Source organism: Caenorhabditis elegans, chromosome X (assembly GCF_000002985.6).
Source record: "Caenorhabditis elegans chromosome X".
In the NCBI taxonomy this organism is placed as follows: Eukaryota; Metazoa; Nematoda; class Chromadorea; order Rhabditida; family Rhabditidae; genus Caenorhabditis; species Caenorhabditis elegans.
The window spans coordinates 7,143,645-7,158,990 of record NC_003284.9 but is presented as its reverse complement, the minus strand read 5'-3'; the positions used below and the strand labels follow the sequence as shown (position 1 = coordinate 7,158,990).

Genomic DNA, 15,346 nt, shown 5'->3' with positions numbered 1-15,346 from the left:
TGTAGAAAGTACAAAAAGAGAACAATATCCACACATCAATCTTCAGTGATGCACTTTAAATTAAAAAAAACATTTGAGTGAAAAAATCTTGAAAACAAAAGCGACCACACTTGGCTTCATTAGGCGGTCATTACATTACTCGCAACCACAAAAACGAGAACATCACGGTTGGTGATGGTGATCGATGCGGTTGAATGGAATGGAGACGAAATGGAGGGTGGAGAGTGTTAAAATGACCTGCGGCCCCCAAGAAGTTCTTAAAGAAAACACACACAAAAACGGGAAGATGAATCAGAAACGGAAATCTTATCAGAAAATATGTATTTAGAGTGATAAAGAAAAAAGAAATGGTAAATGGGATGAAACGGAAGATAGATTAATTGATAAGTTGAAATGAGCTAAGGAACATTTATTTCGGAAGTTGAGAACTTGTGATTTACAGTCACCAGAGTTTTCGAATACCGTTTTTCTTCTTTTATGTCTTGCCCCCTATTATATTTGCATCTTTAACCTTGCATACAAAATGATTATTTCAAACATGTCTGACAGATTTCATACTAGACCTCCAACAGTCAAAAATTTTTAAAAAATTGGAAAAATATTTGCATATACCTTTTGGTTGGTTTTCTATCATTCCGAACGTCTTTTTTCAAAATAATTGGCTTAAATTCAAAATAAATGGTTTAAAAATAGTTTCCCGGTCTCTACATTTTAGTATTGCGTACCTAATAGTCATGTTTACGATTTTTTTCTCTTCAAATAATAACATTTTTTCATGGCTTATCAAAATCAGTATTGTAGAAACTACTCTTCAAAACAAGAGAGGGGGTCCTTTGTGCTCTCAAGCTTACTTAGACACTTCGAGCCAGTAAAAGGAGATAATAGTTCCGAAAATAACAAAAATCAATTGTATGTAATTTTTAGAAGTCCATAATATCATTTTTGCTAGAAGTGACTGCAGGTCTAACAAGTTTAATATACTTCAGGTATACAAAAGTTGACAGAATATTTTCAAATTTTTTAAACAAAATTAGTTTAAATTAACAAAGGCATATGCATTCAAACTATCTAAAAAAAAACAATTAGATATTGGGAAAAGGGTTTTTGGAAATGTGTCTGTTTGTAATACATATGTGCCAAAAAAGTTTCACAAGGAAGGAAAATAGTTTTACCTTATGTGACACTATGCAAGGAAACAATTGATGATTGTATCGGAGGTTATCATCATCTGGTTTTTCTATTTTTCTTACCAAGACCATACTCCTATCATCGCCTCCTTTTGCCCCCAACGCCTTCTTTCTCTCTTGTTTTGGAAAGTGACCGTCAGACGATTTCGAAAATAATCGAGTGCACGTCTTCTCTGCTTCTCTTCTTTTTTCGCCTTACAACCAATAATTGATAACTTGATCATTCTCAAACTGTCGTAACCAATTTCATGCTACCGGTCGCTTATTACTACGAATTAAGTTAACGTTTTGTTTGGTCTCGTTTCTTTTATCAAACTATGTAACCAACTGAATTCACATTTGAGTCATATTATTTATTACTGCTTCAGTTCTATGTAAAAGGGGTTACGTCTTCAGAGATAGTGCGAAACTGTATGGTATAAGTATGCAAAGAAAATACATTTGCTTCCGATTGATTAGTTCATTGTACATGCCCTTTTGTCGGCAAACAATTGAAAAATGTGATTTTTGAAAAGATGTTATAATTTTTATATGTCTGTCTGAATCAATTAGAAATAAACTTGAAAAGCAACTTTTCAAAAATAAAGTTATCTTAAATTTTAACCTCTACGTTAAAACCTTATACATAAATTAATCTAAAACGGCTAAATCGATTTTCATGAAATCCAACAACTGTAAGAACATTTCAAAAAGATGTTGGAATCATTTCAATTCTTATTTTTACTTACAAAACCGAAGTACAATACAAATGTCATAAAGGTTTTGATGATTTCGGGTTTAAAAACGATATTACAAATTGAAATTTTTTAAATTTAAAGAATAGCTAATAAAGATAATATTTTTCAGTAAACTATTTTATATATCAATTTAACATTGAAGAATGATATTTCCGTTTTCAATAAATAATCTAAAAAGCAAAACTGTTCTGATCATGTCTACATTGCTAGGCACCCAAAAATATTATCATTAATAGGTTATTAAAAGAGAACTAACGGTTTTAAGTATTTTGAACGAATAGATCATAATAATATTAAAAAGTCCAATTTTGTAATAAGAGACTTCTCAAAAAAATTAATGGAGGTTCAACATTTTGAAAAAAAATTAGCAATTTTAGCTGGGTCTTAAATTTTGCTTACTTTTCCGTCTTACTGTTTTTTGGATATTTTCCTTTCATTTGATTATCAATCTTTATTGCACATTTTGGCCGGTTATCTCACATTATCTCGTTGATTAAGATACATTGATTAACGACTATTATTTAAGTGTTAGAAAAATAAAAATTATTTTTGAAACAAGTGTAAAAGTGAACAACTGACTAAAAAAAATAAACTTCTTTTTGAATTTCATACAATTAAAACAAATCAAATAATTGGTATAATTTAACTAACAGACATCATGAAACTTAAGTAAGAGTCCAGTAAAAACATGGCATGAAGTGTTTTCGATTACAAGTGCAATGTATTCAGAAGAGTAAAACGTAAATATTGGACTGGTAACAATTAAAAAACAACAAATAGAACAAAAATGAGGAACTCAAAAAGTTTAGTAGATTTATTTTCTTTCATTAACCACCTCCTAAAATAAGAGAGAAAATGCTAATGTGAGAATCATCATTATCATCACACAGTCTCTTTTTGTCATCGCGAGTTTTCACTAATTGAATCAAATACTTGGAGGACATTTAATCACTTGTTTCTTGTTTTGTTCTCGCCCTCGCATCCTAGTGTTTGTGTTACTACAATTCATAGTTCAGACATCGTAATTTTACAGAAAACGGCAGCAGCAGCGACAAAAGGAACAGGAAACATCGTTCTCCATCATCTCAGCTGATTCACCTTATCCCCCAATTATCTTATCTTATTCGGGATGACAAATCAGTTTTGGAAAATTGTGATTGTGATGACTTTGATAACGACCATGTTTCTTGGAGGTTGGGACATTTTCTTAGCCTTAGAGTACCGAACAAAAATGAGTCATGTAGTAAAAGTCTTGCAGATATTGCATGCATTGAAGTGTGAACATATCTTTTAGAAACACTTTGTTCAAATTTCTAGTGATTATAATTTAAATGACAAAAGTTTTACAGAGACTCACAGCGAAGAAGAAAAAATAGTGGGACTTGAAGAATTCCTGACCGAACTCGATCCGACTTTAAGTGACATCGTGAGTGAAATGAAACAATGATATTAAATGACAGTCGTCAAGTTTGATATATTAAGATAGTTACCACATATACTTCTGGCGTCTTTTGAATTAGAGATTTTTAGCCCGCGCAATCAAAAAATATATGACAGTGTATTGTGATAGAACAAAAGACGCGTAAATGTAGGTGTGATCACATTCTTCATAGATTCAAAATTTTAGTTTTTTTTTGTTTCACAAGTGAATTGCACTTTGCGTGACAAATTAGAAATAGTCGTGATATTTGGAATGAATGTCCAAATTCCAAAGCGCAGAATTGGGCTTATGTTTAAAAACAAGGAACACAAGTGGTCACATGTATCAAACATGTGTTTTGTCAAAACTTAAAACTTGATTTTAGAAGTTGACCATTTTAGTATCTACAAAACCGAGAGGCTTGATTTCGATCATTGATTTAGTAAGGTTGAGTAGTTTTATAGATAGGAATGAGTTTCTAAAAAAAGTGATTTGACAGGTTCTATTGATTCACACAGCTGAATTTCAAAAGTTGTAGGAGTTCTTCTACAAATTTTCTCATGAATTGATTGATTCATACTTTTTAATAGAAGCTTTTTAAAATTTTCGTGCTAATATATGTATTTTCTGAATTCTATCAGTTTACTTTGTTTGGAATCTTAAAAAAAATGAATTCTTCAAACTTGATAACTTGGGCAGGATCCTATATTTGATAAACGTTTTAGAATCAATTAAAAAGTTCCTATCATGAAATTTTCTGGCCATTTTTTGTGCTCAAAATAATGACGAATTACTTGGTCTCGTCAGCATCGATTGGCAAACGTCACAACTTTATACCATACTTCTGAACATTGAGCATTTAAAAAATGTGCCAAAAGCTGTGATGAATTTACATACATTCAAGAAGTTGAAGTTTGGAAAGTCGTACATAAAATGTAGCTAAACAATTGTGAGAATTTCAATATTGAAGACTGCAAGAATTTGCTGAACAGCTTGATCGTATTTGTAAACTCCGATTAATCCACAAATTTTTAAATTTTTGCAATTTCATTGCAACAGTTTATAAATTTAAGTTTCTAGCTGCAAGAGATTTCCATGAAGTTCAGTCGCTTCGCTGAGCAGGTCGTTTGAACTCGCTATGTTAAGCTAAACCAAATCTAAATTTTTATATTCTTACTGTTCACACAAGACAATGACGATCTCTATAGAACCGATAATCTCTATAGAGCCTCAAATTTTGAATTTAAAAAAGTATGTTCAGTTTTCTTTTATTTTATTGAATAACTTCAATTCTATTGTACCTCGAAAATAAAAATTAGAAAAATTTAGGACTCAAAATGCCATTGACCACAGCACTCAAATCAATTAGTGAATGATTTTGTAGTTTACAAGAGACTACAAGAAAGTAACATTTTGCAATTCCAAACTGTCTAGTCACGAAATAGACGTTCTGATTTCTGATGGAATGTAAGAACAAGACCTAAAACTTAACATACAAAGCAACCAGTACAACCGAAATCTAATTTTTTTAGGTTCTTGAATTATTGGAAGCACAACAGTTACCAACAAACAAAGCCAATCGAATGATGAGACGGATTATGAGAAAACTACCACCTGAAACATTAGCCGAGCTTTTTGAAGTGTACAAGAACACCCGCAAACCTTAAGTTTTCTTGTTTCTCCTTATACCACTCGCCTACTTGTTTAGTTCAGTTACGTTGAATTTATATTTAATGTTCAATATATGTATAATTTTCCAATACATTCATTCAATTCATCAAAAGAGAAAAGGACAGCAGGCGCGATTCCAATTCAATGAGTCATTGATTCCAAGGAGCAATTGTAAGATACATAGAGCTCACTCAATTCGATGTCAAGATGAGAGAAGATTCATTTCTTGCAGATCCATTGCTTTTTTGTGCTCCCGCCGTTTTTTATAGACGTTTTGCACCGTCTGCGGTCTCCTTGATTAACACTCTCTATGTTATCCGTGTGCAGTGGACTAGGCTCTGATAGAGTAAAACATTGGCCGGGGGTCGACACCAACTCTTCGCAGCGGCGGGGTCGCGGCTAGTGTATATCAGAGAGGGAGAGAGACCATGAGTGTAACAAATTGAACAGTAGAGGAGCTACGGGTTATGAGCGAGGGCAGCAGAAAGAAGCACTGGCCTGACCTCTGCCGGGCCATCGACTCCTTTAGCACCACCCTCTGCTCCGATTCCGGCTCAAATGACCGTCATATAGATTTCTTTGAATTTATCATATTTCTCGATAAATTTGGTATTTTTGAAAGATTCTTGAAATTCATTGACATCACTTATTAGGCTATATTATATTTTTAGCTGGGAACATTTAATCAATCCTGCTTTCATGTGTTTAATTTAGAGAGATAGTTATGGATATCTCGTACATTTTTGCAAGAGAAGTGAATCTTATAGGGTTATAAAACTGCCGCTTACATTCAAAATTATTTTCCATTTCCGTTATTTTCAATTAGTATCGCCAAATTTTAACTAAATAAATAACTACAAATCAGTAGACAAAGAACAATAAAATAATTTGTCAGTTGACCATGTTTTAATAGAGAAAATAAAAATTGAAAATTAAGCTGACCAACTTAAACAATCGGGTGCACTACTAAAAGAGGAACTAAGACAACGATAGACAAAGATACTGTTTTCTTGATTCTTCTTCTGTAAGTTATACCCAGAAAAACTTTAAACGTTCAACGTCCGTTGGAAGCAATCTTAAAGTTCGAAAGTCATTATGCATGCTTTTACAATATTCAATCTAATGAATGTGCTGTAAAGTTTCAATTTTAGTTCCAATTCAGCTGTTTTTTCTTTTCGTTTAAATCAAATACAGTTTAAAAAAAGGCCGCTTCTTGTACAAAAGTAGAAAAACTACAAACCGTTGATTTTTTCCTAAACTTGATATTCATGAATGTCATTTTTCCATGGTTCCAATTCATTTCTAAAATCCCATCCCGTTCACACATAATTCTCTTTTTCGCGCACCACCATTGCCGCCGGGACGCCCGTTCGGTTCTCCGGAAAAGTACATTATCATTATGAATATATATTCAACCCATCCGTTCGTTCATTATTCTTGAACGCTATCCCTCGTTTCCACCGCAACTATTCCTTATCTGTATTTGGTCCTGCCCTCTACTCGAGTTATACGATCTCTCTCTCTCCGTGCGCACACATATTGCGGGGTCTAAGAGGTCATCATTTCTGGTGTAACTACAATATTGGCCTTCGAATATGACTATTGCCCCATGCTATCAGTCTGCCAATTCGTAACCAATAGATTATTTATCAAGTATTATGATGCTCAATTGTGATAAAAGTTATAGACTTTGGATTTGAGTAAATTGGCACCCCGCTTGTTTTTTGACGTATCTATTAGATGGGTAGATCAGTACTTTGTTACGTCTACCGCTTCCCTCTGCTCATCGATGACGTAATCTATGTATTTGTGCACCAGACGCCCATGAGCACACATTCAATTTGTCCTATATCGTCTTCTTACTTTTTTGGTTTCAACATTCTTTTTTTATTTCTTATCTGATAGTAGCATAATCTTATCTCCCTGGTCCGTTTTTAGTGCATAACATAACTTGCCCTTTTGTTTCGAGAAAGTGCGTTGAAGAATTACCCGAATTAACCGATCGTTTCTTCGCCTGATGCTATGCGTCTGACCCTACTCGAATGGTACTACATCCAGCTGGTTTCCAGATGGTCAGAAATTTTCAAATTTTTTCAGCATGGGCGGGGCACAGAGCACGATGCCCAGCTGTATCATTCAATCTTTCACAACTCATTCGGTCTCACATATTGAGTCTGTTCGAATCCTCTATGATCAATTTTTCTAGATATATGGCCCTTTCAAAATGCACTTTCATTTCTACCCTTCTAATTAATCAATTGGGTGGATCGAAAGAAAGAGAGAAAGGAGACCTCTGGTCGACCACATGGCAAAGTTTGCTCACAACGAAGACAACCCGCCCTTCTTCTTCTCTTGGGCCTGTTGCTCTGTGTCTGCTACGCATATGTGGTCCTGTACCTTGTCCACGTCTACCCCCTTTTTTCTTTCCCCACCAACAATGCATTCTTGCTTAACTTGACTTTCTCGGCTAGTTCTTCACGACGCTCGAATATGCAATGCTCCGAGGGGAATGAGGGTCCTCATATTTATTTGCGCGAGTTACTATGTACACTCTAAATGACTATTTGCCACACAATAAGCTGCACGCCGTTCTATTGACTGCCTTTTTGACCCCCTAACTCGATTTTCTGATAAGTACATTTCCATTTATCAGTGTTCTCTATCTCTTCTTCTGCCAATACTGTTTGATCTTTTTTGTTTAATTCCCATGGTCTTTTTGTCGTAACTATATTTACTTTTCAGTCTAACAACACACTCAACAGATAGTCGGTACACCTAAACAACAACAAATGACATCTATATTGTGGCTCTTTAGCCTAGCCGTATTATGGCATATGGGTCAACCTCAACCAGCCGAGCTATATCCCAGCGTTGATCCAAATCATTTTGGAGCCGACGGAAACCCTTGCTACGACCGAGCGACACGCCAGCCACAAAGATGTGTGCCAGATTTTGTCAATGCCGCTTTCAACCTCGAGGTGCAAGTGACCAACACATGCGGTACCAAACGACCAACAAAATTCTGTGTGCAATCTGGACATACCGGACAACGCAGTGTTTGTGAAACTTGCGACGACCGACATGAAGTAAGCTAATCAAATTTGTTGCACTACATAGATAAAGGGATAGTATTTATGTAGTAGCTGTACCCCAAAATATATTGTAGTTTTTGAACGATCAGGTTTTCATTAGAATAGTTGTTGAGATCTTATTTGGTGCCCACGTTGAAGTAATTTTAGTTTACTTTTTGTGATGGCACTTAGAATTTTTCTCGAAATTTTCTCATGTGTAGTTGTTGAAAGACTTGATTAAAAGATATCTGAAGTTTCTAAGAGCAAACGTAAGATTTAAAAAAGTTTCTAAGGAAGCGTGCAATTCAATTACTCATTTTTAAACCTAAATGGACCACCGAAAACCCTCTTATCTCTAGAATCTTCAGGCAGCTTTTAACCCCATATTCAGCTGAACAGGTCGTAGTCGTGCAATGCAATCACTTATTTTTAAATCCTAAATTGCCCGGCTGTGAGGCCATTTGCCCGCTTACTTCAAAAAATGTTTGATAACAAATGGTATTAATGACCAAACTGGAAAACTGTTAACATTTTTTGCATTTATTTTTAAAAGTTAGTTAGGTTTTATACCAAAATCTACACTTTTTCTATGGATAATTGTTTTTTTGGATAAAAACAGAAGTTATACTTATACTCACAACTTTCACATTCAAAAATTTATATTTACATACATAGTTTAAGTGTTCGTCGAAAACGCTAAAATGTATGCGGGGTGTTCAACGGATTGTCGTTGTATAATTTATTATCTTATTTTTCATTTTGTTTGGGGAATTATCGATAATAATAGAGTTCTCAGTGTCCTTATTGTTCTCAGTGTCCACTTATTAATTTCAAAATTTCAAAAGTTTATTCTAAAGATATATAATTTTAACGTTTCAGGGTTTCTCCCATCCGGCCAAGTACCTTACCGACTTCAACGTGGGTAATAATGAAACCTGGTGGCAATCAGACACGATGCAAGAAGGACAACAGTATCCAACTACCACTAACTTGACTCTTGTTCTCGGTATGTTGATATTAATATCTGATGTTGTTAATGTGATTTATTTTCAGGCAAATCGTTTGATATCACTTATGTCCGTCTGAAGTTCATCAGTCCACGTCCAGAGTCGTTCACGATCTACAAGAAAACACATACAGATAGCGAATGGGAGCCATGGCAATTCTATTCGTAAGTTTTTTTTTCCTTAATCCAATTTAGCAACACTATTTCAGAGGTTCCTGTCGTGCCACCTACGGACTTTCGGATAGAGCACCAATTCTGCCAGGAAACGAAGCAACAGCTCAGTGTACTAAAGAATTCTCCGATATTTCTCCAATCACTGGTGGAAACATTGCTTTCTCCACACTAGAAGGACGCCCATCTGCCCACGCTTTTGAAGAGTCTGAAGTTCTTCAAAAATGGGTAACCGCATCTGCTATCAGAATCTCTTTGAACCGTATGAACACTTTCGGAGATGAAGTTTTCAAAGATCCTCAAGTACTCAGAAGTTATTACTATGCTATTTCTGACTTTGCTGTTGGAGGAAGGTATATTGAAAAACATTTTTTGAGTTATTTAAATTTTATGCTTAATTTCTAGATGTAAATGTAACGGTCACGCTTCGGAATGCGTCGGATCATCATCTGTTGATGGAGAAAATCGTCTCGTATGCCGATGTGAGCACAATACTCAAGGAGCTGACTGCAATGAGTGTCTGCCATTTTACAACGATCGCCCGTGGCGTTCTGGTACATCAGTTGAGGCGAACGAGTGCATTGGTATGACGGTTTATAGCCCCTTTATATGATACTTTATTACCCCAATTTCAGCCTGTAATTGCTCTCAGCTCTCCAACAGATGTTATTTCGACCAACAGCTCTTTGAGGAAACTGGACACGGAGGACACTGTATTGATTGTCAAGGAAACACACAGGGAGTTCACTGTGAACAGTGTATTGCAAACCATTGGAGAAGACCTGGGGAGAACTACTGTGTTGCCTGCGGATGTAACGAGGTTAGAAACCTAGCATGATATATTCTTAATTATTAATTGTTTTCAGATTGGATCCCTTTCCACACAATGTGATAATGAAGGAAAATGTCAATGTAAACCAGGTGTTACTGGACGGTTCTGTGACCAGTGTTTGGATGGATTCTATGATTTCAGTACAAACGGTTGCAAGTGAGTCCGATTATCAAGTGTATTTATATTGTTGCATACTTTTCAGAAACTGTGGTTGTGAAACATCTGGATCTTTGAACAATCAGCCAAGATGCGATTCCTCAAGTGGATCATGCTCTTGCAAGCTGAACGTCGAAGGACGTCAGTGTGACAAGTGTAAGCCTGGATACTTTGATCTTTCTACTGAGAACCAGTTCGGATGTACTCCATGCTTCTGTTTCGGACACTCTTCAATTTGTAACACTGCCGATGGATACTTTGCAATGAACGTATCCAGCGTTTTCGATCAGGACAAGCAGAAATGGGCTGGACAAAACCGAATCGGACTTCAAGACACTCAATGGGCTGAGCTGGACAAAGCTGTTGCCGTCTCTGACACTGACAATTCACCAGTATACTTTGTTGCACCTGAACAATTCCTTGGAGATCAGAGAAGCAGTTACAATCAGGATCTTGTATTCACGCTAAAAGTTGCTAAGCACGTTACAAATCAAGATGTCAAGTAAGCCATATTTATTTTTTAAGGTCTTTTCAGAATATGTGATGTTTCAGGGACATTATCATTGTTGGTGCTGACCGTCAGGAACTCTCAACTTCCATCACTGCTCAAGGAAATCCGTTCCCAACAACTGAGGCCCAAACATACCGCTTCCGTGTTCACGCTGATCCATACTTTGGGTGGTACCCAAGAATCAATGAACTCGACTTCATTGGAATTCTCTCCAACATCACTGCCATTAAAATTCGTGGAACATACTCATACAAGGATATCGGTTATCTTTCCAATGTGAATCTAGGAACCGCCGGAGTCGCTCCATCAGCCGCCAACCCGAAACAAGCTACTTGGATCGAGCATTGTGAATGTCTCCCAGGATTCGTCGGACAATTCTGTGAATCTTGTGAATCTGGATTCCGCCGTGAAACCAAGTTTGGAGGTCCGTTCAATCATTGTATCAAATGCGACTGCCATAATCATTCAAACAGTTGTGAAGCTGAAAGTGGATCATGCATCTGTGAACACAACACTGCTGGAGATACCTGTGAGAGATGTGCTCGCGGATACTACGGAGATGCTCTTCAAGGAACTGAGGAAGACTGTCAGAAGTGTCCATGCCCAAATGATGGTCCATGTATTCTTCACGCTGACGGAGATGTCATTTGCACTGAATGTCCTAACGGATACACTGGTCGTAGATGTGACGAATGCTCCGATGGATACTTCGGTAATCCAAAAGACGGAACTGAATGCGTCGAGTGTGCTTGCTCCGGCAACACTGATCCTAACTCAATTGGAAACTGCGACAAGATTACTGGAGAGTGTAAGAAGTGTATTTTCAATACTCATGGATTTAACTGCGAGAACTGCAAACCAGGATACTGGGGAGATGCTCTCATTGAACCAAAAGGAAACTGCCAGTCTTGTGGATGTTTCGCAGCTGGTACTCGTCGTCCAAACAACGATTATACTCTTTTGGAGTGCAACCAACAAGATGGACAATGTGACTGCTTGCCAAATGTTATCGGAATTCAGTGTGACCAGTGTGCTCATGGATTCTACAACATCACTTCTGGACTTGGATGCCAAGAATGCAATTGTGATCCATTGGGATCAGAAGGAAACACCTGCGATGTGAACACAGGACAATGTCAATGCAAACCAGGAGTTACCGGACAACGATGTGATCGTTGTGCTGACTATCATTTTGGATTCAGTGCCAATGGATGTCAACCATGCGATTGTGAATACATCGGATCCGAGAACCAACAATGTGATGTCAATTCTGGACAATGCTTGTGTAAGGAGAATGTTGAAGGAAGAAGATGCGACCAGTGCGCTGAAAACCGATATGGAATCACTCAAGGATGCTTGCCATGCGATGACTGTTACACATTGATCCAGAGCCGTGTTAATGTGTTCAGAGAGAAAGTTAAAAGTCTTGATAATACTCTTCAAGAGATTATTGAAAACCCAGCTCCAGTGAATGACACCAAATTTGATGAGAAAGTCAAGGAAACGTCTCGTGCTGCTTCAGAAGTATGGGAGGCTGTAAAGCAAAAGACAAGTGAGTTTTATTTCCAAAAGGTTACTTCATACACATTTATTCATTTTTCAGAAGAAGGCGGTGGAACTATCAAAACAAAATCCAAGGCAATCAAAGATGAAATTGTTGCTGCTCTTGAGAAGCTTACCTCGATTGATGAATCTGTTGCTCAGGCCAAAGTTGGAGCTGATGCTGCTGAAAATGATATGAAGAGATGGGAAATTATTATTGAGAATGCTCGCAGAGAAATTGAAAATGTGCTCCACTACCTGGAAACCGAAGGAGAAGAGAGAGCTCAAATTGCGTATAACGCCAGCCAAAAGTACGGAGAGCAGAGCAAGCGCATGTCTGAGTTGGCTTCTGGAACACGCGAAGAAGCTGAGAAACATTTGAAGCAAGCTTCAGAAATTGAACAACTTTCGGAACAAGCCATTGCTAACGCCACTCAAGCTAACAAAGAAGCCAGTGACGCAATCTACGGGGGAGAACAAATTTCCAAGCAAATCGCTGAGCTCAAGGAGAAACAAAATCAGCTCAACGAGTCTATTCACAGAACGCTAGATTTGGCCGAGGAACAGAAAAAATCAGCCGATGAAGCTAATAATCTTGCCGCTGTTTCACTCACAAATGTTGAAGCCGTCAAGATTCCAAGTGTGGATCCCAAGGAGTTGAGAAATGATGTAGCTGGAGTTTTAGAAGAATCTGAAAATCTTGTTGACAGCTCCGTCAAAGAGAACAGTGCCAATGATGAACTTTTTGATGAAGTTAACCGCTCTGTTGCTGACGCTCGTAACGAACTTCAAAGCTCACAAGACCAACAAAGAGTTTCCGATCAACTAATGCTGGAATTAGAAAAATCTCGCGAAAGAATTGTTGACTCTGTATCGACTGCTGATAAGACTTTGAAGGATGCCGAAGCCGCTTTACAAGTTTTGGAAGAGTTCGGCGCCAAGATCGAAAAATCTCGAAATGATGCTGTCGCAGAATTTGCTGGAGTAGAAGGAATCAATCAGAGACTTGATGATATTATTGATGCTCAAGATAAAAGAAGAAACTCTCTCCCAATTGATAAGCAGTTTGTTATCGACTACAGAAAATCCGCTGATGTTCTTCTCAATGAAACTCACGCTCTTGCCGACAGATACAAGGATATTATTCATTCAGATGTTGATACGCGAGATTCCACCGAAGCTGTTCAGTATGATATTGAACAATTAATGGAAGAACTCACAGATTCAAATGAAAACCTGCAGTATTACAAGAAACAAGCCGAAGACGATAAGCAAATGGCTACTGAAGCGGTCCGCAAGGCAACTCTTGCCAAGAATTCTGCCATCGAAGCAAATGCTACCATTCTCGCTGAGGAAGATGAAATCAAGAAAATCATCAATTCTTTGGGTAAGAACACTATTTAGCTCAGTCAATTATTTAATGTCACTCATATTTCAGATACCATGGAAGAAGTGAACAACGCGGAGCTAGATGAGCTCGAGGAGGAAATTGACAGACTTGATCAATTGTTGGCTCAGGCACAACTTGCCAAGGAAGTTCCCACGTATCAGCAATACCGCGCTGACGAGGACGTAAAGGTGGCACAGCTCAAAAATGATATTTCTGAGCTCCAGAAGGAGGTTTGTTTTGCTGGCTATAGTATTCGTATAATTAAACTGTATTTTTCAGGTTTTGAACCTAGAGGAAATCCGTGACAACTTGCCAACCAAATGCTTCAATGTCATCAATTTGGAGCAAGAGGGACAGAAATAAGATAATCTTTATAATTTTTCTATCAAACTTTTTCTATGAAAATCGATCAGATAATTTATTAACTCTAATATTAAAATATCTGAAAAAGAGCCCTTAAAAATTATTAGGTCGGCAAATAATTATTGACGTGTTTTGCCAATTAACGATTTTTTGTAAATTTTATATGTGTCTCTTACAGTAAACCGAGAGTGTATAAAAGCATATGAATATCAGTTGCTTTGGTCATCTGAGTAGTAATACGATTCGAAAAAATCGAAAAGTTTTTTTTCCAATTTTTTGAGTTAGCCGTGAGAGTTGTAATGTTAATATCTAAATCAATTAAGTTCTGTTTGCTTAATGCAAAAAATGAATCCCAACCCAATTGAGCCATTCCATAAACTTAATAGTAAATCAAAGTCAAAAAGCAAACCGCACAAAAATACGATATTTTTTAGTTTTGATTAATTCTTGGAAATATTTTCTTCACAGCTAACTCAAAAAATCGCGAAAAGCATTTTTCAAAAAATTTTTGATTTTTTAGATTCTTAATACTACGCAGGTAGCCAAAGTAGCTGATATTTTTATGTTTTCATACATTCACATTTTACTATAAGACACACATACAAAATTTACAAAAATTGTTAATTGACAAAATACGTCAATAATTATTTGTCTACCTAATAAAATACGTTTAAATTGCTGATCGACTTCTATTATTAATTTACGTGTTGAGCCGGGATAATTATTTTTGTTCCCATAACTAATAATTTCCTCTTCCTGTCGCCTTATTGTCACATTACCCTCACCTTCCCCGGTGCCCAAACGCGTGCACAGCTTGATGAAATTTTGCAAAATTTTGTTAAGCATCTTCTGTTTTTTTGTCTTCTTTCCTATTATTTTGTGATAATGTTGAACTGTTCAACTATTCTAAATTATCACGCTAAACTATTTCCTTTATCAACGATTCTCTATTTAAAAAATATACCAAATTCATTTTTGTTATCCGAAATCTCATACCAAATTTTGCCACCAACACATCGATTTCCCCAACGCTTTCAGTTTCTTATTTGTTTTAATTAATATTTTTATAAACGTTCAATTTTAAAATTTTTTATGAAATTACGAAATACAGTTTAAGTTTTCAGAATATTTTCCAGACTACAAATATGACAACAATGTTATCTTTGTAGGCACACCATGGACAAACCATGCATCATAAGGTTTTTGCATTGCATACTGACCTTGAATAGATACTCGGTGTTGTTCGTGCCGATCGATGAGAACTATATAAGAGATGATGATATTGCAGA

The 15,346-nt window shown here is 36.5% G+C and overlaps 2 protein-coding genes and 3 non-coding genes across 5 annotated transcripts; 3 read left to right on the top strand and 2 right to left on the bottom strand.

The window, feature by feature from the left end:
* Positions 1-102: 102 nt before the first annotated feature.
* On the bottom strand, positions 103-250 carry C54D1.11. Its single transcript, NR_071435.1, has one exon. It is a non-coding gene; the product is annotated as an Unclassified non-coding RNA C54D1.11 (non-coding RNA).
* On the top strand, positions 114-336 carry C54D1.10. The gene has a single exon (NR_071434.1). It is a non-coding gene; the product is annotated as an Unclassified non-coding RNA C54D1.10 (non-coding RNA).
* A 2,619-nt stretch (positions 337-2,955) lies between these two features.
* On the top strand, positions 2,956-5,102 carry C54D1.7 (Antimicrobial peptide). Its single transcript, NM_171718.4, has 3 exons — positions 2,956-3,117; positions 3,274-3,350; positions 4,877-5,102. Exons 1-3 carry the CDS (start codon positions 3,054-3,056, stop codon positions 5,009-5,011), a joined length of 276 nt encoding a protein of 91 aa, NP_741828.1. The 5' UTR covers positions 2,956-3,053; the 3' UTR covers positions 5,012-5,102.
* A 2,143-nt stretch (positions 5,103-7,245) lies between these two features.
* On the bottom strand, positions 7,246-7,533 carry C54D1.9. Its single transcript, NR_071433.1, has one exon. It is a non-coding gene; the product is annotated as an Unclassified non-coding RNA C54D1.9 (non-coding RNA).
* Positions 7,534-7,751: 218 nt separating this feature from the next.
* On the top strand, positions 7,752-15,145 carry lam-2 (Laminin-like protein lam-2). Its single transcript, NM_076803.7, has 12 exons — positions 7,752-8,101; positions 8,966-9,092; positions 9,140-9,257; positions 9,302-9,616; positions 9,669-9,847; positions 9,899-10,083; positions 10,130-10,251; positions 10,298-10,753; positions 10,804-12,314; positions 12,366-13,691; positions 13,743-13,924; positions 13,974-15,145. The coding sequence occupies exons 1-12, from the start codon at positions 7,805-7,807 to the stop codon at positions 14,055-14,057; spliced, it is 4,902 nt and encodes a 1,633-aa protein (NP_509204.3). The 5' UTR covers positions 7,752-7,804; the 3' UTR covers positions 14,058-15,145.
* Positions 15,146-15,346: the final 201 nt, after the last annotated feature.

Bases quoted from the DNA above. Each gene is read 5' to 3' on its own strand.
- C54D1.7 (NM_171718.4), top strand. From the start codon at position 3,054: ATGACAAATCAGTTTTGGAAAATTGTGATTGTGATGACTTTGATAACG. The intron at 3,118-3,273 runs GTTGGGACATTT...AAAGTTTTACAG, and splicing joins AACGACCATGTTTCTTGGAG to AGACTCACAGCGAAGAAGAA. The intron at 3,351-4,876 runs GTGAGTGAAATG...TAATTTTTTTAG, and splicing joins ATCCGACTTTAAGTGACATC to GTTCTTGAATTATTGGAAGC.
- lam-2 (NM_076803.7), top strand. From the start codon at position 7,805: ATGACATCTATATTGTGGCTCTTTAGCCTAGCCGTATTATGGCATATG. The intron at 8,102-8,965 runs GTAAGCTAATCA...TTAACGTTTCAG, and splicing joins CTTGCGACGACCGACATGAA to GGTTTCTCCCATCCGGCCAA. The intron at 10,252-10,297 runs GTGAGTCCGATT...CATACTTTTCAG, and splicing joins TTCAGTACAAACGGTTGCAA to AAACTGTGGTTGTGAAACAT.